General features: G+C 48.5%; 13 protein-coding genes across 13 annotated transcripts; 9 read left to right on the forward strand and 4 right to left on the reverse strand.

The window, feature by feature from the left end:
- Positions 1-300: 300 nt before the first annotated feature.
- N7496_000069 (alpha-galactosidase) lies at positions 301-2531 on the forward strand (the record flags this gene model as incomplete). Its single annotated transcript, XM_056693000.1, has 2 exons — positions 301-917; positions 965-2531. Coding segments are annotated over 2 exons (2184 nt in total), but the record flags the coding sequence as incomplete, so codon positions are not given.
- A 361-nt stretch (positions 2532-2892) lies between these two features.
- On the reverse strand, positions 2893-3807 carry N7496_000070 (uncharacterized protein; the record flags this gene model as incomplete). Its single annotated transcript, XM_056693001.1, has 3 exons — positions 2893-2976; positions 3033-3121; positions 3183-3807. 3 exons carry the CDS (start codon positions 3805-3807, stop codon positions 2893-2895), a joined length of 798 nt encoding a protein of 265 aa, XP_056559730.1.
- A 511-nt stretch (positions 3808-4318) lies between these two features.
- N7496_000071 (Zn(II)2Cys6 transcription factor) lies at positions 4319-6443 on the forward strand (the record flags this gene model as incomplete). The annotated part of the gene is made up of 3 exons (XM_056693002.1): positions 4319-4395; positions 4450-5654; positions 5728-6443. The coding sequence occupies 3 exons, from the start codon at positions 4319-4321 to the stop codon at positions 6441-6443; spliced, it is 1998 nt and encodes a 665-aa protein (XP_056559731.1).
- Positions 6444-6580: 137 nt separating this feature from the next.
- N7496_000072 (NAD(P)-dependent alcohol dehydrogenase) lies at positions 6581-7780 on the reverse strand (the record flags this gene model as incomplete). Its single annotated transcript, XM_056693003.1, has 3 exons — positions 6581-7537; positions 7596-7718; positions 7775-7780. The coding sequence occupies 3 exons, from the start codon at positions 7778-7780 to the stop codon at positions 6581-6583; spliced, it is 1086 nt and encodes a 361-aa protein (XP_056559732.1).
- A 476-nt stretch (positions 7781-8256) lies between these two features.
- N7496_000073 (L-xylulose reductase) lies at positions 8257-8505 on the forward strand (the record flags this gene model as incomplete). Its single annotated transcript, XM_056693004.1, has 2 exons — positions 8257-8371; positions 8399-8505. The coding sequence occupies 2 exons, from the start codon at positions 8257-8259 to the stop codon at positions 8503-8505; spliced, it is 222 nt and encodes a 73-aa protein (XP_056559733.1).
- A 381-nt stretch (positions 8506-8886) lies between these two features.
- N7496_000074 (general substrate transporter) lies at positions 8887-10866 on the forward strand (the record flags this gene model as incomplete). Its single annotated transcript, XM_056693005.1, has 9 exons — positions 8887-8968; positions 9025-9224; positions 9279-9414; positions 9519-9604; positions 9670-9903; positions 10014-10085; positions 10151-10348; positions 10399-10425; positions 10609-10866. The coding sequence occupies 9 exons, from the start codon at positions 8887-8889 to the stop codon at positions 10864-10866; spliced, it is 1293 nt and encodes a 430-aa protein (XP_056559734.1).
- A 1583-nt stretch (positions 10867-12449) lies between these two features.
- On the forward strand, positions 12450-12881 carry N7496_000075 (uncharacterized protein; the record flags this gene model as incomplete). The annotated part of the gene is made up of 1 exon (XM_056693006.1): positions 12450-12881. One exon carries the CDS (start codon positions 12450-12452, stop codon positions 12879-12881), a length of 432 nt encoding a protein of 143 aa, XP_056559735.1.
- A 1707-nt stretch (positions 12882-14588) lies between these two features.
- N7496_000076 (kinase-like domain-containing protein) lies at positions 14589-15961 on the forward strand (the record flags this gene model as incomplete). Its single annotated transcript, XM_056693007.1, has 3 exons — positions 14589-14994; positions 15049-15117; positions 15177-15961. 3 exons carry the CDS (start codon positions 14589-14591, stop codon positions 15959-15961), a joined length of 1260 nt encoding a protein of 419 aa, XP_056559736.1.
- Positions 15962-16361: 400 nt separating this feature from the next.
- Positions 16362-17998, reverse strand: N7496_000077 (uncharacterized protein; the record flags this gene model as incomplete). Its single annotated transcript, XM_056693008.1, has 3 exons — positions 16362-16391; positions 16454-17246; positions 17772-17998. The coding sequence occupies 3 exons, from the start codon at positions 17996-17998 to the stop codon at positions 16362-16364; spliced, it is 1050 nt and encodes a 349-aa protein (XP_056559737.1).
- Positions 17999-18193: 195 nt separating this feature from the next.
- On the forward strand, positions 18194-19078 carry N7496_000078 (uncharacterized protein; the record flags this gene model as incomplete). Its single annotated transcript, XM_056693009.1, has 1 exon — positions 18194-19078. The coding sequence occupies one exon, from the start codon at positions 18194-18196 to the stop codon at positions 19076-19078; it is 885 nt and encodes a 294-aa protein (XP_056559738.1).
- Positions 19079-19637: 559 nt separating this feature from the next.
- On the forward strand, positions 19638-20502 carry N7496_000079 (tetratricopeptide repeat protein; the record flags this gene model as incomplete). The annotated part of the gene is made up of 2 exons (XM_056693010.1): positions 19638-20441; positions 20473-20502. The coding sequence occupies 2 exons, from the start codon at positions 19638-19640 to the stop codon at positions 20500-20502; spliced, it is 834 nt and encodes a 277-aa protein (XP_056559739.1).
- Positions 20503-20960: 458 nt separating this feature from the next.
- N7496_000080 (S8/S53 family peptidase) lies at positions 20961-21927 on the forward strand (the record flags this gene model as incomplete). Its single annotated transcript, XM_056693011.1, has 2 exons — positions 20961-21254; positions 21304-21927. The coding sequence occupies 2 exons, from the start codon at positions 20961-20963 to the stop codon at positions 21925-21927; spliced, it is 918 nt and encodes a 305-aa protein (XP_056559740.1).
- Positions 21928-22580: 653 nt separating this feature from the next.
- On the reverse strand, positions 22581-24366 carry N7496_000081 (uncharacterized protein; the record flags this gene model as incomplete). The annotated part of the gene is made up of 4 exons (XM_056693012.1): positions 22581-22619; positions 22679-23746; positions 23804-23973; positions 24033-24366. The coding sequence occupies 4 exons, from the start codon at positions 24364-24366 to the stop codon at positions 22581-22583; spliced, it is 1611 nt and encodes a 536-aa protein (XP_056559741.1).
- Between the last annotated feature and the right edge of the window lie 310 nt (positions 24367-24676).

Raw genomic sequence — 24676 nt, forward strand, 5'->3', positions numbered from 1 at the left:
CTTGTGCATGTATAGGTTCAAGGCGTCGGACAACATTTAAATCTCAGGTGTTGCCCATGCTTAGGCTACGGTGTTCCAGTTCAGAAAAGCCTTTATCATCCTTCTGGCACATAGAACGCTGAAAGTCATCCTAATAGGTGAGGTGCTCTACAAGAAATGTTTGATATTTACTGACAATCTTGGACTCTAGATAGAATGTTATTCAGGACTCAAGTGTCTCCAGACCCAACTGGTAAGGTTCCCAGTCCTGTTCACATTACCCATCTTCCACTTTGCCTGAGATTCTTCTAACGGGCAGTTGCCACCGCAGTGGTCGTTGAGGATAACACCTCCTTTGCCTTACACGGCAACAACGTGTCATACTTGTTCCATTCGGATGAGAACACTGGCGACCTTATATCCGACCACTTTGGCGGAAGCGTCACTGGGCCTATACCCAGAGATCCAACTCCAATTGTCAATGGCTGGACAGGGATGTCGGGTCGCGTGCGCCGCGAGTTCCCCGACCAAGGAAGAGGGGACTTTCGCAACCCTGCGATTCGGATCCGCCAGTCTGGAGCTCACACCGTGTCAGCACTAGAGTACAAGTCCTATACGGTAGTGAAAGGTAAACCCGCATTGCCAGGGTTGCCAGCAACTTTTGGCGACGACCATGATGTTACGACCATTGTGATCCATCTCTACGATAAATACAGCCATATAGCTGCGGATTTGATGTATTCAATCTTCCCTCGGTATGACGCTATTGTGCGCAGCGTTACTGTCACAAACAAGGGCAAGGGCGATATCATACTCGAGGATTTGGCGAGTCTGAGCGTTGACCTCCCCTTTGAAGATCTTGATATGATCTACCTCCGCGGTGAATGGGCAAGAGAAACGCATAGGCAAAGGCGAAAGATTGACTATGGGCTACAAGGGTAGGTGATCTACCGCAGCCTGAGTACCCTTTATTAACATCAAACAGATTTAGAAGCAATACGGGCTTTTCATCCCACTCCCACAATCCTTTCCTCGCGCTCGCTCATCCCTCCACTACCGAGTCCCAGGGTGAGGCATGGGGTTTCTCCCTTGTCTACACTGGTTCCTTTGCGGTCAACGTTGAGAAGTGTTCCCAGGGCATGACGCGTGTCCTAATGGGCTTCAATCCCGATCTGCTTTCTTGGTCGCTGGGTCCTAACGAGGCCCTAACGTCTCCAGAGTGTGTTTCAGTATACTCCAAGGACGGGCTCGGGGGTGTTTCACGCTCCCTGCACGGTCTCTACCGCAACCACCTTGTCAAGAGCAAGTTCGCGACGGAGAATCGACCTGTGCTTCTCAACAGTTGGGAAGCTCTTTATTTCAACATCAACAGCAGCAATGTCTACCGTATCGCACAGGAATCGGCTGCTTTAGGTGTAAAGCTGTTCGTCCTAGACGACGGGTGGTTCGGAAAGGACTACCCGCGTATCTCGGATACAGCAGGTCTTGGTGATTGGGTTGCGAATCCTGCACGATTCCCTGACGGCCTGGCCCCTCTCGTGAAAGATATCACATCTTTGAAATCGGCAGTTTTGACGTCTGCCAAATCGTGTCCTAATCTACGGTTCGGCATCTGGATCGAACCGGAAATGGTCAACGCCAACTCAACCCTCTACCAAGAGCACCCTGAATGGGCCCTCTCCGCAGATCAATATCCGCGCACTGAACAGCGGAACCAGCTCATCCTCAACCTCGCGCTACCCGAAGTTCAGGATTTCATCATCAAATCCGTCTCGGAGATCCTCAGCAGTGCAGACATTACATACGTGAAGTGGGATCATAACAGATGTATGCACGAGACACCATCTCCCACCACTCACCATGCATACATGCTAGGCGTGTATCGAGTCTTCGAGGCCTTGACAACGCGCTTCCCTGATGTCCTTTGGGAAGGATGTGCCTCCGGTGGCGGGCGATTCGATCCTGGTGTCATGCAATACTTTCCGCAGATCTGGACTTCAGATAACACCGATGCGGTAGATCGCATCTTCATCCAATTTGGCACCTCACTTGCATATCCAGCAAGCTCCATGTGCGGCCACATCTCTGCTGTCCCAAATCATCAAACAGGGCGTACTGTCCCAATGGCCTTCCGCGCCCACGTTGCAATGATGTGCGGTTCCTTTGGCTTGGAACTTGACCCGACTGAGTTACAACCAGAAGAAAGAGCCATGATACCTGATATGATTGCGCTGTCAGAAAAGATCAGTCCTATTGTGCTCACGGGAGATATGTGGCGACTCAGTCTACCAGAGGAGTCGAATTGGCCAGCGGTGCTGTACATCTCGAAGAACGGCTCGCAGGCAGTCTTGTTCCTCTACCAACTTGGCTCGAAGGTGAACCACGCCCTGTCACGGGTCAAGTTGCAGGGCCTAAATCCTCGAGATAAGTACCTTGTTGATGGGGAGGGGCCGTACTCGGGCTCGATGTTGATGAGTATGGGACTGCAATATTGTTTTGACACGGATTATGCAAGCAAGGTCGTGTTTCTGGAGAAGGAGGCATCTCAGTAAATGACGAAATTTCGTTTGTGAAGTCGGCAGTGATGCCGCATTATTGTCCCCTACAATTGTGGCAGATTGCTCATAATTTGCGTTTGGGCCTTCTACATAGAACTGAAATTCAATCTCGGGGTTTGTTCAACTTCACATACGGCTCTGTGAATCGGATATGTTAGTTGTATTCTACCATAAGTCGAGAGCCAATGCGGTCTATGCCTTACCCCCGCTTCACCTCATAAAGAAGAGTACCAAAACAAATATTTGGACATTATATACAGGAAACCCACTTAAGCGGTCTCCGTTTCATCCATGGCTGGTCTATAGAAGCATTATGTTCTTTTTGTTAGACAAAAAAAGAAGAATAAAAGAACATTTAAGGCAGAGTGTATCCTCCGTCAATAACAATGTTCGAACCAGTCATGTAACAGCAAGCGTCACTGGCAAGGAAAACATAGGCCTGTCATTGAATGAGTATATGGTCATCAAGGCAGAGAATTGTTCTGAGCAGCTTACAGACTTGAGTTCAGCGGGATCGCAGATGCGGCCTCCGGGAATCATCGACATCCACTTCGCCATGAGCTCGGCGGGCTGCTGGGTGAGCACTGTTCAAGACAGAGTCAGCATGTTACATATTAAAGAGGCATCAAAGAAGAACAAACGTACTTTTAGTCAACATGAAGCCAGGTGAGATGCAGTTCACTCGAGCAAAATCGGTCCACTCGACTGCCAAGCTTTTGGCCAGATGGACGGCGGCAGCCTTTGACGCGTTATACGCGGCCTGGGTCTGAGGAATGTTGACCAAAATGGCACTGACCGAAGCAGTGATAATCAGGTTTCCTTTGCCCTGCTTCTTGAAAATTTTGCCAGCTGCTTGAGCTGTCCACATCACACCATCATAATTGACCCGGTTGTCTCGGGCCCAGCTCTCCTCGTCATACTCCAGGTTGGGACGGTTGGTGCAGGTACCGGCATTGGCAATGACAACGTCCAGCTTGCCAAAATCTTCGGCAACCTTGTTGATCGTAGCGGCAATCTCACTCCTGACCGCCACATCAGACTGATATGCCTGAATACGACGGCCCGTCTCCTTTGCAATCTGAGCAGCCAACTCGGGCGCATCCAGGGTGCTTGTGTAGATGAGGGCGACGTCTGCGCCGGCCTCGGCCATACCGCGGACCACTTCAAGACCGATACCCCGGGCACCACCGGTCACTGCAACAACTTTTCCAGCTAAGGAAAACTGTTCCAGTACAGGCGCGTGTACATTAGGGGGCTGGTAGAGAGGCATTGTGTAGATTTCGCTGGTCGAAAGACACTTAATCAAGAAAAGAGGATGTTTGTAGCTCTGGAGTTCAGTTGACGGTGGTGCTGGATATATACCGGTGGGTGGGTGGGAGGTTTTTGAATTGAATACCATTCCACCAGCTCATATGACTCCCGTGGACGTCGACAACAGACTTGAGCAAAAGCAGAGGGACATATTCTTTTACCCGACAGGGTAATAGAGACGACTCTTGATGGATGAACACTGCTGGGTCAACTTGTAGGGGAGACTGGCCATGGAGGAGTTGTGGCCAATGAGGAAGCCGTCGGCAGAATTCCCCGTTTAGGCAAAAGTCACGAGGCCCACTCCTCGAAACTCCGCGGTTGCACTTTCCCCACAGTTTGGACCCCAACAACTGCCATCCTTGTCGGTCAAACAGTCTTTCCCCGCATTGGATGACTTCGGGGAACGATCTGTGTCCCTCTTTGCAGACAATTATTTGCATCCCGCACCATATTCGGAAATAATGACACCCATGCCCGACACCCGAAGCGGTGCATCGACCCGGTCGAAGAGAAGAGGACACAAGGTCGATCGGTCGCGGAAAGGCTGGTGAGTGGTTGCATGCGAGACTCCTGACGTACGCTCACTAACGCACCCCTCTAGCCCGGAATGCCGCGAGCGCAAGATCAAATGTGATGAGACTCGGCCCGAGTGCGCACAGTGCTTGAAAAGTGGGCGTGTTTGCAGGATCATCGACGGCCTGTTTCGGCATCACTCCTTCTCTTTCCCGCCCGTTTCATCATCCGAAGCCGAAGGGTCCTCAAAAGGACATCCTCTCGGGCCGTCGGGCCCTCCAGATCCCTCGGGATCGCCGACCCAGCCAAGTAAGTCAAGTCATGTCTGGTTGCTTTTACCTAGCCACGAGTTGGAATCTCTACTGACGGCACAAGACGAGCTTGCCGGTGACGTCAATGCAGCTATTGATAGCCCTGAATCTCCCAACACCTCGATGGCCTCGTCGCCTCAGTTGAGACAGTCAATCCCCGTGGCTGGCCTCTTAGCTCAATCTTCGCCCTCTAATATCTTCCATGGAGCTGCCGTGACACCATCTGCGGGGTCGTTGCCCTCGGTAGATGTGCACGTTAGTCCAATCGTGGCTCAAAATCATCCAACGGTGACGAGTCACGCACCATCTCACACATCTATCCCGGCAAGTCTATCAGAGGAGAATGATCGCGACTGCGCCGAGGTCGGCTTCTTCCTTCGCCACTTTGCAGAAGGCATAGGGCAATGGATCGATATCTTCTCCAGCCAACGATCGTATTTCAGTCAATATGTCGTCCAGCTTGCGAGTCAAAGTCCACTGGTTCGATACTCTGCTTGTGCAATCGCTGCCAAGCAATTAGGCCAGATGAAAGACTATACCTGGATGACCAGCATCACCCCTCGATCGAGCATCGTGGCTTCTGCTCTACTTGAACCCGGCCTTGACTTTCTATGGTACGGTGCAAAGTATTATGAAAAGGCAATTTTGCTCATGGCCAGGCAAATATCTTCACATCCCAGCCCCATGACTCATCTCTCTCCTGGCGAGATTTATCAATCTACGGGCAGCGACCACTACCAACTTCTTGACCATGGCACGTCTCCTGCCTTTCGGATTATCTCGGCTTCTATTCTCTGCGCATATGAAGATCTAAGCGCCACCATGAGAGCATGGAGTGGCCACTTGGATGGCATCAACAAACTGCTTCGACCTCAAATCGATCTCCAATTCAGCCCGGATAACTTACACGCGACGTCCCTATCGACAAAAGGAGTGGAGACTTCATTCTGGTTCTTTGCTTGGAATGATATGTTGAATAGCTGTGAGTCCTGTGTTCAATTTTCTAGTTACTTAAGCTTGAATAGGCAGAATTGCTGACAGTGCGATACATACAGTGGTTCTCCATCAACCATGTCGACTAGATCCAGAGGAAGTCTCACTCTGGCAAAAGATGGGGCTTCCTCTTGACGGCACTGGCCATTTGACTCTCACATACATCGAGGAGCCATACCAAGAGACAGTCTTTTTTAAAGCTCTCATTAGACTATTATGCAAACTAGTCACCCATGATTGCGGCGCCTCCTCCCAATGGGCCTATCTAGAAATGGAGCTCACGCAATGGTACCGCGCATTACCGAGCGAATTTTTGTCCCCAATCACTCAAACTCTGCACCCATCACAACAAGGTATCCAGGAACCCCCAATTGCCGAAACATGGTTTGGGTCGGAAACCTGCGCGGTGTCGATGGCCTTCTACCATATGGCAAGAATTCTGTTGCTGGTGAACCAGCCCCAGGAAATATTCCTTTCCATACAACCGAGCAAGCCGCACGACTTGCTCAGCATTTACAATGCATTACAGCGGGAGCTCCACCAGCATGCGATGGATATTATTGCCATAGTTCATGGGATGCCCAACGCTGTAGTGAGAAAACATATGATCCAGCCATTGTATTTCGCTGGACGATGTTTATCGAGCTCTGATGATAGGCGACTTGTGGTTCGACTGCTGAAGCAGATTGAGGAGAATCTTGGTTTGTTCACAGAATATCGCATTAAAGACCTGTGCGAGGAATGGGGTGTATCGTTTGATTCCTGGAAGAACTGTTGAATGTAGCCACCCAGCCTCAAATTACGATGTAAGATATACCCTAGCATGAAAAAGGAGCATTCATTTCGAACTTAGATCTGTTGATTTCTATTGATTTTCATAATTCATCTCTCTAACTAAAACACCATATAAACCTTTTAATAATCAACACCAGAAATCATAACCTTGAACACGTCATGACGTCCCGCCTTGACAAGCTCGAACGCCTCCTCGGACTGCTCAAACTTATAGCGGTTGGTGATCAATCGCTTAACATCGATCAGACCCTTGGAAATCAGGTCAATGGCAGCAGGATAGCAGCCAGTCAGATAGCGAATGGATCCCTTAATAATCAAGCCACGAGTGCAGACAGCAGTAATGGGGAAAGTGATATTCTCCTTACCCATACCGGCCTGCACAAAAGTAGCTCCACGGCGGGCTGCAAAGATACCCAGTTGAACGCAGGGCTCTGCGCCAGAGCACTCGAGAACAACATCAGCACCTTCACCGAGACCGAGCTGCTCCTTCATCATGGTGGCAACCTTCTCAGCGTGCTCCATGGGGTCGGCACCGGGCTCAGTACGGGGAGGAGTGAAGACATGGTCGGTTCCGTATGACTTGGCAACGTCGAGTCTTGACTGCACAACATCGACACCGATAACAGTCTTCGCACCGGCGGCCTTGGCAACAGCCTGGCACAGGACACCGATGGGGCCACAGCCGAGAACAAGCACAGTCTGGTGGGCGCGCAGATCAGCGGTCTTTACAATGGCGCAAGCGACAGAGACAGGCTCAACCATGGCAGCCTCCTCGAGCGTCATGGAGTCGGGCACCTTGTAGCAGAAGTCGGCAGCGTTGACGTAGTACTTGGCCAAAGTGCCGTCCCAAGGCGGGGTGGCAGCGAAGATCATGTCACCACAGAGGTGGTACGAGCCCCCGCGACAGTAATCGCATCGTCTGCAGGGAACACCGGGCTCCATGGCGACGCGGTCACCGGGCTTAAGGTTGGTCACCTTGTCACCGGTCTCGACGACGACGCCGGAGGATTCATGGCCCAGGACCATAGGGCCGGTGACTACGAAGTCACCAATACGGCCACGCTGCCAGTAGTGGACCTGGAGGAAGGATTAGAGGACACTTCGTACTCTTGATGATTTTGCGAATATGACTTACATCGCTACCGCAGATACCAGTCTGCGCAACGTGGACAATGACATCGTAAGGGTCCTTGAGGACGGGCTTGGGACGGTCCTCAATGACAACGTCCTTGACAGCACGCAAAACGAATGAGGGGTTCTGTACCAAGTTAGAACATGAAGATTCACATCCTTTCGCAGAGAGAAGAATCGTACCTCCATGATGTAATTGTGAGAAAGTGAATGTGACTTGATGTTTCTTGTTCATGATAGCACGTCCTGCCCTCCATTTATACCCATCCATCCTCAGGTCAGTGGATATACATCCCACTTCTGCGTTTGCCTCTTTACTCTTAATCTGCCCTTCTAGGAGTAACAAGAGATTCCCGGAATAATGCGCCCAAAATGGCAAAGCGGGCCCGAGAATCATCCTCATTGAGAAATTTTGGCGGCTTCAACTTTGCGGTCGGCAGTCTTTTTTGTTTCGGGTAAAGCGTGTTGGCACTCGTTTTACGGGGAAGATTCGAGATTCATTACCCCGCCAAATCACGATCTACTTAAGTCGCTTCGGTGTGAATTATCTCTGTTCAACCAAAATCACACTTTACTTCCTTTGTCTTTGTTGTTGAGTTCTACAAGAAAACCACCGTGGCCACCTCGCCCCTTCCCCAGAACTCCAATTGCACTCCCAATTCAACATGCCGATCCCCATCCCATCAGCCGACCGATTGGTCGATCTGTTCAGCCTAAAGAATAAGGTTGCCGTCATTAACGGTGCCTCTGGAGCCCAAGGAATCGGCTTCGAGGCAGCCTGTGGCTGCGCCGAAATGGGCGCTTAAGTGATCATCACCTACTTCAACCGAGAGGAACAAGCCAAGGAGAACGCCGCTAGTCTTAGTGAAGAGTTCAACGTCAAAGCAGCCGCCTACCACTGTGATGTCACGTAAAAGGAGATGTCGCGGGGATGTTGCCTTGAAACCTTTAACTTTCGGGGAGTTGGCAATGCGGGGAAGCCGGGGTGGTGTGCAGCCAGGCCGGCTGAATTCCGTGAGAATTCAGGGAGCGGGTCGCTTAATCTGCCATTTCAGGTATGATTACCGGCTGTCTGACTCCAGCCCACAGCCACGGATGTATCAGTTTGACTCGGCATGGCCCCTGAGCTGGATATCCACCCTTCCGAAGTATGGACGGCCCCGGATCAGAATCAAGGGATATGACATTAACCTCTCAATTTCCCCAGATCGTATCTCCAGATTTTATGAAATATTCTTTTTTTTTAAATTCTAAATATTAGTTGGAGGCAATTCCAAGATGTTTGCTTTGCAGCCATGCAGCTCAAAATGTTCGGTAAAGGCCGAACCCTTCGATGGGCTATCACCTTTATCTGTGAGATTGCATTCATATTTTTCGGCAAGTCACAAAAACCACCATTAACTGGCAACAATCCGCACTGACCTCAATTTTAGGATATGGTCAAGATGTCATGTGTGGTTTGGTTACGAACGTGGATCTACTACGAGTTTTGAAGAATCCGAGCGACAGTGCCTTGGGTATCATGCTGAGCATTTATAACCTTGGATGCTTCACTGGCTGCTTCATTAACTGGGTGATTGGTGACGGAATTGGCAGACGCAAGGCCATATATTTCGCTATGGGCTGGATTATTGTTTGTGATGTCTTACCACCCGAGATGACCTGATATACTGATGCATTTGGATAGATTGGTGCAACGCTCCAGGCATCCGCTTTCAGTCTTGCGCGTATAATGGTAGGAAGATTTGTTACCGGCATCGGTACGGATATCAAGACTTCTACGGTGCCTGTGTATCAGAGTGAGCTGTGCGAAGCATCCAAGCGTGAACGGCTTGTTGCTCCGAGGTCCTCTTTGTCGGACTTGGTCTAGTGTTCTGTGAATTAATCACCCAAACTGACGTTTCTCTCGCTAACCCGCTACTCCCAGCTGCCTTCCTGGATTATGGTATGGTTCATGTTGATGGACCGCTGGGATGGAGATTGCCAATCGCTTTTCAGCTTGTGTTCGCATTCGTGAGTCCAAAGAGCTTGATAAGTTTATCCGTCGAGATAGTGTGACTGATCGGGCTCGTTATTAGGTTGTTTGCTTCATGACTCTAGGAGTACCCGAATCCCCCCGTTATCTCTACCGGAAAGATAGAGGCGAAGAGGCAATCCAAGTGCTCTGCGACGTCTACGACAAAGATCCAAACCGTGAAACCATCATGAGAGAGCAGGCCGATATTACTGAAGCACTACAGACGGAACGCAGTGCAGAAAGATTCCAATGGCGCAATATCCTCAAAAAGGATGAAAAGTCCAAACGGGAAAACGTGTGCTCCTGGCTTATTGAATGCAATTCATGAACCAGATGGGTGGTATTAACCTGGTAGTGTTCGTGGCCTGCCGGTCCATTCTTAATTACTTCTTCTGACTGCTTTAGGTACTACATGCCCACTGTGCTCCGGAGAGACGCTGGTCTCTCACACTAGATGGCGGTTCTTCTTGGCGCAGTGTAAGTCAAGATTCATTTTCTATAAGCAGCGTTGTATTTCAAAACAACTAATAGTTAAATAAAAGAATAGCTTCAATCTCATGTTCCTCATCGGCTCCATCTTTCCTACCACTATGGCTGATCGGATTGGACGTCGCAAGCCAATGATGCTCGGCTCGCTTGGGTGTGGCCTCGCCATGATGTGCGTCAGTATCTTGTTGAGTTTCAAAGACACTTCAGTCTCTCACCAGATGTCGATTGGGGCCGTTGCCTGCTTCTTTCTGGTAAGTGAAGCATTTTTCAGCTTGGTTTATGGAAACTAATTGGAAACTAGTTCATGCTCTTCTATGGCGCGGCCGTTGTGTGCGTGCCGTGGGCCTACGGTCCAGAAATTCTCCCTCTTCACGCACGAAGCAAATGAAGTACTGTCGCAGTTTCCTCCAATTGGATTTGGGTAAGCCAAGTGGTGGATTGTAAAAATTTCGAGTGATGCTAATCCGTCCCAGAACTTCTTCATCGTCATGCTCACGCCGATTCTCATTAGCAATATCCAGTGGAAGGCCTATCTCATCTTCATGTGCCTTACTTTGCTTTCGTCCCACTGGTCTACTTCAGCTACCCTGAAACGGCGAACCTAACTCTTGAAGAGGTTGACTTGCTTTACGCCGAGCACGGAACACCTGCCCGGAAGGTTGCTGAAAGATTCCAGAAGCAGATCAAGGAGCATGGACGGGGTATTATGTATGACATTCGCACGCCGGCAATCAAGACTGATGCAAGTCATGTTGAAGAAGTAAAATAGGCTGTGGTAGCTGATTGGCGCCATCCCATCCCATTGGATCATCAATGGATTGGGCGTTTAAAGAGGAAATTAGCCCTCGGCCGGCAGAAAAGTTGTCCAGTACCATTCATATTGGAGCATTTATTGATGTGGTCCTTTCCTTGGGAAGTAGCAATCTATTATATGCTATGACATCTATTATAGCCGGAGTGACTTCGAGTTGATTCTTGGATGCCACCGTGGTGAGCTGACAGAAAAATAGTTGACTTGCTACGTGTCAATCATTCAAGTGGTATGACATGTTCCGCATTGGCAATTCCAATCGATGGTTACATTAGCCGATGCTTTCTCAAATTGACTGGTTTCAAAGGGCTAGTTATTTCGCGTCATGTGAAGCCATTTACTACAGGGTTCAGCTGGATGAATCGACGTGGCTCAATGAATGATGATTCTCACCTCATCTCACTCAGAATCCCATAACCTCTACTAGGCACACTCATGTCTCGTCATGGCTCGTATACCACCTGGTTGTGCAACGCTTAGATAGTAGTTACTAATAACGAATCCGCAATTCAGTACTCTGGCTGCTAACCTTCAGTAGTCGTATTTCTAACATTGGCACAAGAGCATTCAGGTGTAGGTCAATGTGAAGGGCCTACTCGAAATAGCAAGCTAATACCCCATTTTGGATTGTATGACAGCTGAAGTGATGCCAATGGCTAGGAGGGACATGATTTGTCGGTCTGCTGTACCACAAATGGATACGAACTTGGCACTCACAAATCTAGGCCATGGAATAGTACGCTAATGCACGCCACGATATATCGGGAGATGTACCCGATATTCTAGAAATATCTCAGCATTACAATAAATGAAGTATTGCAAGTGCCTATGCCCAAACATAGTGTAAGCTGGGAAGCGACTTTCACATGGACGATAATAGTGATTTATTGCAGGGATTGTCCCATCAGAATATACCATTAAGCGTCATAAACCATGAGCAAGAAACTTGTTACAACTCATGTACACTAGAAGCGAGTGAAAAGTTCCGGCGGAAAACAAGGTTCACGCTAACAATGTACGCTAGCAAGTACTTATAAGCTACAACTTATGCTTACCTTAGTTCCAGGTTTCTGAGTCCTTACTTGCTAAGTCTTGGCAATCTCATGATTCCATAGTATCAGCCGAGCCGAGAGCGAGGCGTCTTACTTTATGTCAACGTGTCCAGTCAACTTTTATTTCTATATCAGCTCTAGAGATCCATCCATTAATATTCCGAGAAGTAAGTAGTGGCATACTGCAGCGCTCGGCTGCAATTGCCATTACTATTAACTTACTGTGGCTTTGAGGCAGCCCGTCATCCTAGAAAAAGTGGCTGATGTAGCCATGCTGCCTGCTGATCTTGGCTCAACCCGAGCTGAAAGAAAACAAAAAACACTTGCAAGGTATAGCAAGAATATAGCATGGACGATAAGATGCACCTTAAGATATAAAAGGAGTGATCAAGTCTTGCTTTTCAGTCACTCATCATCAAGTCTTTCTAGGATTTCTTGAACGCAACCAACTATTCAAATCTAGTCTTCACTGGTGAAAGAAATATTACAATGTCTGAAATGGGACTTGAAGCATCTTCTACTCGTTTCCAGAATGGAGACACCTACTCGCTGCACGTGCCGGGAGGTGGTGCTCTCAGTGTTGTCCCGGGCAGATATCTTCCAGAGGAGGTTCATATTCGACCCTGGGAGCAAGCCCGGAACCAACTCTGGCGAGCAGAAGCAAACAATGATGGTTTCGGGTTCCGCAACGCGAGTACCGGAAAGCTTCTCGGGGTGAACAAGAATGGAGACATCGCATGTGTTGCAAGTGACTTGGATGACTGGGAAAGATTCAAGTTTGAGAGCGGTGACTCGGGCACCATATTCTATGTCATCTTCAAGGGATACCAACAGTACCTTCATCAGCCGGCCCAGTGGGACTCTCTTCAAGTGACCGAGCATCGATCTAGCGCAATTCAGCTACAAGTTGAGCAGGAATAGGGTTAGTTATCAATCGCTTCATTAATATGGATGGCGCTAATTTGGAATTCTTAGCAGCGCTATTTTAGTCAGACTAAGTTCAGATACACGGTAATAGTTTATTCCCTTCTGGACATGGGATAAATCTAGCTTTGGAGGTTTTCAATAAATACAAGTGATGCTAGCTTGCTGATTCATAATGCATATTTTGCATGTCGTACGTTTCCAACGATCTTCAATTATTGTCCGAGTGATGGAAGAGGCGTATTTGCGCCAAGTGGTTTACACATGAATAGGCAGTTGGTATTTCAATGTAACACAATTCCTTGCCCTCAGCATAATGCATTTCAAGTTTTCGGGATTAAATACTTTGTATATGGGGGAAACAGCAGAGCAATACTGATTGCCTGCATGGCTCTCAAATTCCTTGTTGGTAACATCCTAACTTTATTAGAATCTCTAAAACCCCTATGCCAAAATAATAAACCCAGGGAAGAAGCGTAACTCTGATGATATATTTCTTGCCTAAATATTAAACTTGAGAGTTAAAAATATTAGTTATAGGTGACGCATATGATGCTCGAGACTGCTGAATTGATCATATCTTCTTGCTTGAAACCCGTGGATTCATAATGAGAAAGGACAGCGGGCTTATATACCTGACGGGATAAGAAGAAACTGCGATTAAGTAAAAATAAAGGAAATTAATAAATATCGGGGATTAATAGAAAAACCCCCCCTCTGCATCAGGCAAACCCCCCCCCCCCGGGCTTAAGATGCCTGAATTTTCGGGCTTTCAGGCACTAAGGCAATCATTTTAGATTCCATAATATTTTTCCATAGTTCCCCTTTCACCGCCCTCACCGCTTTCTACCACCCCCTCACCATCTTCTTCACCGCCCTCACCGCCCTCATCGCCTACCTCCAAGATCCACCACTATCACTAAGTCAACACTACCACTACCACCACCAATCTTTCACTTTCTTTAACCCCCCTTACACCACCATGTTTCTTTCCCTCTCATAAATACTAAGGGTAATCCTAAGGGTAACTATAGTAACCGTACAAACCATGGTGGGCGTAGGGGTGATAGTAGATGATAAGCAGAAAGGATAGCAGAATTTAGGCGGAGAGGGAGTACTGGCAGAACTTGTGGCAGAAAAGAAGTTGATAGCCTTGATGCCTTGAGAACCCGAAAATTCAGGCATTTTCAAGCCGGGGGGGGGGTTTTTCTATTAATCCCCTAAATATTATATCAGTGTCAAGAGGTAAAAAGTAATCCTTTCGCCTTACTTTTTGATGTAAGGTTCGTACACGTCGACGAAGGTAAATAGGGTCACGTGACTGCATGACTGGTTGTAACTGCACCTGATACCAGCGTGATGGAAAGCCATAGGGGTGAAATGCGATCTGTGGAAGGTTCGTCTCGGATTTGCGGGCATTATACATGCTATAATATTTGCAAACAAGGTTGTGATTGCTGATATACAAGCCGGCAGAGTGGAAAGCTGCCGCTCCATAGTCTGGCCCCATGGAATGTTAATCTCCTAGGATCTCTCAATGATTTATGATTATTAACAGAACGCAATTTTTCGGTAATGGCTTTCACAAGTAGGTCACAGAATTCTCTCTGGTCTCATCGACAAGGCTCCACGCATCGGCTCTATCAGGCTTTCTTCATTCCGCTTTGTTGTCCTTACTCTCGCAGGCATGCATTCACGTTAAACATGGTTTCCAAGAATGTCTCATCTTGCGCTGGCTCTGCTACACTTCCCTTTCAATATGTACCCGTTGAGGAAGTCGAGAGAATCGAAAAGTACCAGCTCGGTGGATATCACCCTATAATGATAGGTGATAGTCTTCAGTCCCGGTATCAAGTAGCCCATAAATTAGGCTATGGAACATATTCAACCACATGGCTCTGCCAAGACTCTCAGTCTGCTGAATTTGTGGCAATCAAGGTTGGGACTGCCGAGTCAAGCGCTCGAGAGGTGCATGTCCTCGATTATCTTAGCAAATGTACCCCACTCGACCATCCGGGAAGGGCAATGATACCTTCCGTTCAAGACAACTTTGTCCTACACGGCCCCAACGGTAACCATCCTTGCTATGTGACAGCCATAGCAAGGTGTAGTATCTCCAGTGCAAAGGACGGATTGTAATGACGCATATTTCAAGCCCAAACAGCTCGCTTACTTATTTCACAACTTGTACTGGCTATCGATTATATCCACAGCCAAGGAGTTGTTCACGGAGGTCAATCCTTCATGTTTTACGATAGATAGCAATCCGTTAATATGCTGTCGACACATCAGATCTTCACATTGGCAATGTCTTTCTACGTCTCCCGGCCGATTTCAACCAACTGTCCATCGAGCAGCTATACGAACAATTTGGTTCACCTGCATTTGAACCAGTTGTTCGTCTTGATGGCCAATTACTCCCGTCTGGCATTCCATCTAAAGTCGTCCCTCCGATCTGGCTTGGAAAAGCTTCGGAGCTATTCACGACTTCGGAATCTAGAGCCTTACTTGGTGATTTGGGGGAGGCCGTCCAGCCCTCGGCAGAGTATCGATATAGCTCGCACGCCCCTCTATCCTTCCTGCCGCCTGAAGCCCGTTTTGAGCCAGAATTGGGCCTTTCCTTCCCTGCTGACATCTGGACTCTTGCGTGTTGTATATGGATAAAACTGGGCCAGCGTCCATTATTTGAGGATACACTTGCCACGCCGGATGACATCACAGCGGAACAGGTTGACACTCTAGGGGAATTACCTCGACAGTGGCAGCAGAAATGGGAGGCGAGGCATGAGTATTACGATGAAAGCGGACTACCAAATCAGGGTCGACAAGTGAGCTCCTGGGGTGAGCGCTTGGAAAATCATATTCAACTGCAACGACTGAAGGCTCTGGTACCCGTATTTGATTCAGAGGAGAAAGCGGCTGCTATGAATATGTTGCGATTGATGTTGTGTTTTGAGCCAAAGAAGCGGTGGACCGCACATGACATCCTGAAATGCGAGTGGATGGAAAAATGGGCATTGCCAGACTATGAGGAATCTCGCCTCAATGATCGAGGAGGCTACGCAGATAGCTTGTAATGCGCTTCATTGGTTTTAATGGGTCCGCCGTGGCTAGTATCCAATATTCCAAGTCTGTTCCACACAGAGGTATATGACCCAACGATGTACCGGCGTGTAAGTCTGTCTTTAATCCCCGGTGTGATCAGGTAATAAAATCCTTGAAGTGGTAAATGCTCAGCTCTTCAGCAAAATTAAGAGCAAGTCAATACCCAATTTTAGATTTTATGCCAACTGAAGTGATGCAGGTAGTGGCTAGAATCCACATAATTTGATCGTCTATCTGCTGCGCCACAAATGAATAGCGATGTATAATTCGATACACAAATGACTATTTACAGTGGCTTATCCAGGTATGGATGATAAGTAAATGCTATTCACTCATCATTATAAGGGCTTTTCGTCTTGATTGTCCCTTCGCTTAGTGCTTTTGCTTCTTCGCGTCGAAGGCCTAGTAACCTCCCCAGATCCGGTCCAAGCACCCCATCTACTCTTCCGTTCCATTTTTCTCACTAAGAATATCCCGGGCCTCAACGGATCGTCTCGAGTAATTCTTGTATTATCGGTATAGCCAAGACTCCTCCTGTATAGGGTCGGTAAATCTTGTGTCTCAGGACTGCGAATCTCGATCAATTGAGGGCGAGGGGGAGTCGGCGGCGGTGAAGGATATTTTTTCGGTTTCGTTGGTGGTGGTTGACCCTGATCCGACTGAGTATCTGGGGAGGGTTTGTCGCTAGAGTGGGCGGAATGTTTGGATGATAGAGGATCAGTTGTCAGAGGAATTTCAGTCGGGCCGCCCGGCGACTTAGGTTGGGATTTCTCTTCATCGGGAGAAGGGTTTGCCTCTGCGCTCTCTTGCTCGTTGATATCTTTAGGTGATTTCGTGTTCGAAGGTATCTCTGTCTCCGAAAGCGGCACTGCTTTCGAGGGTGTCCCTTTTTTGGAAGGTGTCTCTTTTTTTGAAGCTTGCTCCCTCTTCAAAGATGGCTCTATCTTCGAGGGTGGCTCTGTCTTTGAAGGTGCATTATTGTTGTTGGGTGCAGCGGCGCCCGTGGGGAGCTGTGACTTCTTCTTAGTTGTGGCCTCTTTAACATTCTTGGCAGACGGCTGATTTCCCGCATCAACTATGTTCACAGTCTTGACATCTGGCTTCGTCGGCACTGATCTTAGAGTAGTCTCTGTCACGGGTTGATTGGGCTTTGTAAAAAGTTTGTTCGACGCCAGATTCTCATTCGAAATGGAGGTGTTCTGAGCCTCCAAGACTTCCAGATCTGGAGGAGGATAGCTCCCTGTGGATGATCGCTCACTGTGATAGGATTTAGGAGAAGTTCGTTTTGTTCTAGTTTCTCCATAGGATGACCGAGAGGACGATGATCCGCAACAACAGCAACAATAGAAAAGAATCAGAATGAGAAAAAGGCCCAGAATAGAGCCAGCAATGGCGCCCTTTTCCGATCCTGTGAGTCCTCCCTGCGAGCTAGGTGAAGTCGACGATGTGCTAGTCGGAGTTGACGCAATATCGACTACAACGATCGTTGTAGTAGGGTAAGCCAATGTCTGAGTGACATAGTTTGCTGTAGTCCGAGCTTGATCACTGCTAAAAGGAAAAATTGTCACAAATGTTGAAGTCGACTCGGTTATCGTCAAGGTGAGTTCTTGCACCACAGGTGCCATTCATTCCCCACTGGCCTCGACATGCCGTCAAGGCACTTCTGACCAGGCTGCATACTATATATTCTCAAATCCAATGCAATTAGGACACAAACGAGAGGGGCTGAAAAAAAAGCGAGAGGGGTCAGTCTTCATCGGTTCAATTGCCCTTGGTTCTTACGCGCCATTGCATTGACCAGCACGTTCGTGACATGCAAGTACGGCAGGGGTCCGTATATTGGACCATAGAACTTGTTTTAACATCCAGATGTGGGGACACTGACGCTTGTAGTTCTGCAAGACTAATGCACGCTGCATCCTGGGAACAACCAATTGGCAATTCGATTGGCCCAAGCCACCGTAGCGCTCGGGGGATGGCTGCGGAATGCCCGAAATCGCCGGCCCCATTGATAGTGATATTTGGCCTCATGACAGAAAAGCCCCCTCCCAACCCCGCATGACTTAGGCAGCTTACGCACTTTGTCATTGTGAAAATGCCTTCGTCGTAGCCAGAGGCTTCTGTCTACCCCCAAGACGGAGTCCTGGGAAATTATTTTATCCACCACAGACCAAAACCTCAGCGATCATCAGCACGCCTGGAAGATGGCAGGAACAAAAAAGTCATACCTTTTGATGCCCAATTTTGACTGTCCTTCCAATGGTCCGGTCGCATTGGGACAGATAATCACCTCGCCGTTTGACCCTGAGAGCGCAATCAACACGGTATCAAGATTGCCACCAGCTGAGATATTCCATTCCTCTAAAACCGCCTTCCAGACCTTGATCGAGAAAGAGTCAAGCAGGAACTACGGAGTGTGGTCGCGATTCTTAGGACTGTCCATTCTTGGAGGCGAAGCTGGCTTCCTATCCTCTCGATCCAACAGCTCCTACATGTACATCTCGCGACTAAATACAGATTACTTCAATCCTACGATTGAGTATATCGAAAAAAGCCTTCGTCACCCGCAGACGCTGAAAGCTCTGTCGCAACAGAACTTTGAGAAAAATATCTACATGATCACGGGCATCAAAATCGCAATTGGGGCAAATATGCAGTCTTTATCGACCAAGAAGCAAGGGATGAATCTGGATATAGGGGTTGATTTGACGACTTTAGGAGTACCGCTACAAGCCGGGCCAAAATTAGAGCCCTCTTCCGCACAGCGTGAAGGTACTGCATTCTCGAACTCAACTGATTTCGTGTTTGCATATCGCCTGAGGGAAATATACTACAGTCAAAAACGTGGACTTATCAAGACAGCGAACTATACCAAAGGCGCCGCGTATGGACTGGAGAATGATCTATCTACACTCAAAGATGGCGAACATGGGGCGGAATTTGAAGACGATGTTGAAATTGACGGGATTGCTGACACGGATTTAGGTAATAATGACCTGCGAGAGTTTGGGCGTCCTTTGACAGCAGTAGACGAAGAAGATGGGGTTGAGTGCGAGTGTTACAGTCTACCTGCTGTGAGCTCGAAGTAACCGAGTCTCTCTGTATTTACGATGCTCTATACTTTATTCAAGCTATTGTTCGTCATTGTCTATCCATCAGCGTTAGACTTGTTGTGAAGGTATTTTCCAGACAGACGTCTACATGGCGTTTCAGGAGTGATGAGCAGCGTCATCAGGGTAAACAAACAATATCGAGAATTGATCTTGCTCGGTCTTGGGCTGTACGATATCTGCAGCATCTACCAAGGCAGTTTGGAGAATTGAGGAACCACAAAGAGTAGTATGAGTATCAGTTTAATAGGGGCTGAGCCTCGGACGGGTAATAACTAACTAGTTAGTTAAGAAGTCCACTGTGAGTAAGCGAACGTGCTAACTGACTGGACAGTGGAGGTCTGCGACCCAATGACTAGGCCGCTTAGGTAGATTTAGCACCCCGCACTTCACGCGTCGTCACTGGCAATATTCCCCTTCATTTACCACTTCGACGAATATGTCTTCATGAGCCGAATCTAGACCAGGTTTTGAACAAAGCACCACGACGACTTGATGATCAGATCGACCTTGATGAAGACCTCTCGCGCCCAGACTGATGGAAGAGCAAGATGATTATGTGCACCTCGCCCGGGTTGCTGAAGAATTTTGGGCTCGGAAGAACTACAAGAGCGCACTTGCCTGCTACACGATTGCACGTTTGGCCTTCGTGAAAATCTATCCCGAAAGACCAGCAGATACCGATCTCTTGGGCCTCAAAGATGGAGCGGCGCGATGTTTCGAGCATCTAAGCGATCTCAGCGATCCCACCGATTTCAGCAAGTTCAGCAATCTCAAGGAATGCATTAAGCTGGATTTTGAAGTTCTGAGCGAGAAAGAGAAGTTCCTTGATTCTACCGACGAGGAGCTTCTTATTTTACGAGAGACACTTGCCGATAATAATACGAAGCTAGGCAATCACGAGGCGGCATTATCATTACTGCGTACTAACTTGAAGATACTCGAATGTCGGGAATATGGCTTAGAACACGAATGGACCTTGCAGACCAGCTATAGGGTTGGAGTCGAATTGTCGTCATTGGGTGAACACCAACAGGCATTAATTTTGCTGGAGAACACTTTGTTTGTGATGACTACAAATGATTTTCCGCAAGAACAGCAAGAGATGGTGAGGGAGGCTATTTACGGGGCTCAAGAGTCCACCACGAAAGCCGTGGCGAACGAAGCGAGGAAGGATGCGATCCCTTCCAATCAATACTCAAGCACGACTGATTTGAAGCCACGCACACCTTCAGAGCACCAGAAAGTGATTTTGGACGCGCTCCAGCCTACCTCAGCGACCTCTGATGAGACCGCTATGACTCCTTTACTGTCGGAGAAGAAGGAGAGCTCTCAAAGGCTAGTGAATGACGAGCCACAATCTATACTTCCAGGTTGGGGGCCCTTTCGTTGCAACATTCTAGGGACGCTTTTTAATATTCTTTGAACAGTTGACCTTGCGAGCTTAGTGGGGAAGCTACAAACGCTAGCAGAAGAAGGGGCAACTAATCCCTCACGGACCCCAGGTGAGTAGTCCACATATATTGGATAATGATTTGCTAATCCACGGTTCAGTTGACCAGCTACTAAAGCCTGCACAAGAAATCTTCGGGCATGGGAGGGGTTTAAAAATTACCAGCTTCGCTGCAGATAAGATCAAACCTTCAACAGATGGGACACGATCCCGTGCCAGTTCATGTAGTCCATCAATTCACTCTTTCATCCAACTAGAGAAAGGGGCCATTTGTCACAACGAGTATGGCAATGAGCAGTATGTTTCCTTATCTGAACAGTGTACGATCCGATGGAAGCTGACTCTTGAAATAGGGATGCATCGTCCGAGAAGTGGTTAAGAGAGGTTGAAAGCGTTGTTCATTCTTGGATGCCGCTCTCGAAAGTCAATGACAAGATTCGGATCGCTATATTGGATACTGGAGTTGATCTCGGTCACCCCTACTTCGACGAGAAAATACGAACTGGCAGCACTCAATCTCGACGTGAATCTATCAACGAATGCAAAAGCTTCCTACCGGGGAAAAAAGGAGACGAGGATGCACATGGACATGGCACTCATGCTGCATCGCTTCTTCTACGCCTCGCGCCAAATGCGAAGGTATACGTAGCCCGGGTGGTTGACGATGACGGCGAGATCAGTAATCCTGATGCAGTAGCAGAGGTACGTCCGCTTCTCTCCATTTGCCAAATTCGAAAGACTTATTCAAGAGGCCATCAACTATGCTAGTGATCCGGAACATTGGGGTGTTCACATTATCAGTATGTCTTTGGGTTGGAAGAATATACCCGAGTCCGTGGAACGCGCTATCAAAACGGCCACAATGACTCGAGAGGTCTTCATTTTCGCAGCTGCTTCCAACAATGGCCCAACCGATGACTATTCGGTGACGTATCCAGCAAGAGCGATGATGGTATTTCCCGTTTTCGCTGCCTCCTCTCAGGGAGAGCTTCAGAGATTCAACCCAAGCCATGAACACAAGAAAGGGCTTAGTACCCTTGGCGTGAACGTCACTGGGCCTTGGACTCGACATGGCACTGAAGAGAAATCTCCGACCCGTTGTCGATCGGGAACTTCTATTGCCACGCCTATCATGGCAGCATCGGCAGCATTGGCACTTCAGTACATTTATCAGAAACCGCCGCTAAAAATTGAGGGCTTGTACCGACTCGAGGGAATAGATGGCATGGTTGAGTTGTTGTCGTTGATGAGGCCCATTCATTTGAAAGAAACACCGTATTTTGTCCAGCCGGGAGTGTGGCTACGTAACAAGGACTATGCACGAAAGAAAGTGATGGAAACGATCCAGCACATTTGGTACGGGCACATTCAATGACATTCTGCATTATGTATAGAATTTTTTTGTTAGGCCTTGCTTTGGCTTCAAATATTCTCGGCCAAATCCACCGCTAGCTTAATATCCTACTGTCAAGTACGGTAGTCACCATTAATAGTCACATACTATACTCGTGGCTGAAATCGTGGAACCAGTAGATAGCATCCTCACCGCTATATCCAGAAGCACCCTTCTCGCCACCACTAAAGGTCGACCTCGATGTCCAAGTCACCCCGTCTATATCACCCTCACCCTGCTGACTCGGGCGACACCCACCCGAGAATCGATTGAGCAGAAGCCACACGCCGGCCAGTTGGTACGATGGTGGGTGACCACATACGAATCCGGGCTGTTGTATGCTTTTGTTTTGGTACTTTTTTTCATTTTCTTTTATAAGAGATAAGGATTTGAATAAAGAAAGCCAAGTCGACTCTACGGATAAATCAAATAAATAATAGCCCGGGGCGAGTCGCATTCGACAATTCTATCTACTTCTACAGAATAGCTATAGTACTACTACTACATTATCTCCACATGATGTACTCGGCATACGATCATAAAAGGAGCTGTTTTGCCAGCTAAGCAAAGCCACACGGCAGTCAGTGAGATGTGATAATAATCACATGCAGACCCTGACAATCGTGGGCTCCTGCTTAGTTCTTGGCCTCCTGGCGTTGCATGTAGCGGCGCCACTAGTCAATAAAGTCAGTATTTGAAGTAATAATGCCCGGTAATTTTCGCGAGAACTTACCGCAGGATTGAAAAAATAGACAGGGATACCCAAGAGGAAGACTCCTCCAGCAACGGCAGTCAGAATTCCCATAGCGACAGGGTAGCTGTATCTGGCAACCATTGGGCTCAAGCCATAACTGATACCGAACGCGATGATGTTCTTTGTACCGACAACTGCCACGAGGGCAGGGCCGGGATTCTTCTCCCACGCCTCGGCAGCGAAAGAAGTTGACAGAATAAGCACCGAGACGAATGCCACCTGCAAGACAGTCCATCCCATGTACGGGCCACCCCAGGTGGCATTGCCATTAGCGGTGAAACCGTACAGAAGAAGCGAAGCAACCGTCAGAATGCCAGGGAAGACCAGGAGAATCAAGCGATGCTCGGGTGTGTGGACACCACCAGCGCGCTTGGCCAGGCGCAGAATGAACCAATCGCCAAACACACCAGCGTAGAGCATGCCTCCGAAGCCACCGAACACACCTCCCAAGTTGATCAAGCCAACATTCTTGGCAGCCCAGCCATAGTTCTCCTGCAGCACGGTGTCATAAGTCAAGGACATGCCGACAGTGCAACCCAGAACCACAGCGGACAACAAGGTCGAGTACAGAATTCCGGGGGAGCTGAAGGCTTCGAACATGTGGAACCAGGCCATCAGGATGGTCTTCACTGGACGCTTCGATTGCTTCGTCCACGGGGCAAGCATCTCCTTGTATGACTTCTTGGGCCGTGCCTCGTCGGGAATTTCCTGCTCCTCGGCCTCCAGCGCGAGCATATACTCCTGAGCCTGCTGACCTTCCAGGATTTGGGTAACACCAAACTGGTCGGTGACAACAACTCGCCCGTTGACGAGCTGGGCGCGACGCTCGTAGCGAGTCTCGAAACCGCTGAAGATCACAATGATAAGCCCGACACCAACGGCGATAACATAGACCCAGTAGAACCAGCGCCAGCCCAGAGCTGCGGCTTCGTAGGAAGACGCAATGTTCAGGCAACTGGTGACCACATTCTGAGTTGCCCAGTAGACACCAAACACAAGACCACGCTGGTGGACAAAGGTCACTTCGGAAAGCATCAAAGGAAGAAGCTAGACAAGACTGTTAGTTTGTATGCATGTTGCAGATGATATGTGAGATCCACTAACCGACTCGGTAGCACCCGTTGCCAAACCTTGGAGGCATCGCAGACCAAGATGTTGCTCAAATGTCTGTGACACAGCACATCCAATAGTCGCAACAAAAAGAACCATGATTGATCCAATGGCAGTAGGTCGACGACCGTACACCAAGCCCAAGGGAAGAATAAGATAGTTTCCTGGCCGTATTAGCCATACCATGTCACCGTTTCAGGAAATAATACTTATATATACTCACCAACACCAACAAATAACGAGGGGAACGTTCCCAGCCAAACAACTTGCGTCGAGCTGTAACCCTGAGGCATATACAGACCAAAGAAGATGCTCAAAATGGATCCCAGACCTCCAACGATGGAGAGAGACATGATAGAGAACCAGCAGCAGCTGAAAATCACACCAGTCTTCTCCCACACGGTGAAATTGAGAGGATCATTGGGATCGGCACTAGGAACGGGCAACCGCTGAATCTCCCCAGCCGCATCGACGAGGAGCTCGCCAGTCTTGACAGTCTGCGGCTCCACATCCTCCACGAATTCGATCTTGACTTTCTGGTCGAGAGTAGTAGCCATGATGATATTCCACTGAGGGCCAGAGACGGGGGGTGAATGTCTGGACGCGCAGCGGCTCCGAAGAAAAAAAAGAAGAAGAAACGACGAGATAATGGCGAAGCTGTGCCTTTTTCTGTGCCAGGCTGCCAGCTAATGTCATCGGCCCCTCCACACTGATACCGCCATCACGCGCGGGGGAAAGTCTAGTTCGGTCGGTGCATGGACATAGGTTGGGGAACGTGCTGGAGATTGTGACTGGGGAGAAATTGGCAAGCGATCCCTGGGGTGGATTCTCCCCCGTTCATGCCGAGTTGTCAAAAGTCAAAGTTGG

The sequence above is a fragment of the Penicillium cataractarum genome (assembly GCF_028827025.1).
Source record: "Penicillium cataractarum strain IBT 29864 chromosome Unknown utg000001l, whole genome shotgun sequence".
NCBI lineage: Eukaryota > Fungi > Ascomycota > Eurotiomycetes > Eurotiales > Aspergillaceae > Penicillium > Penicillium cataractarum.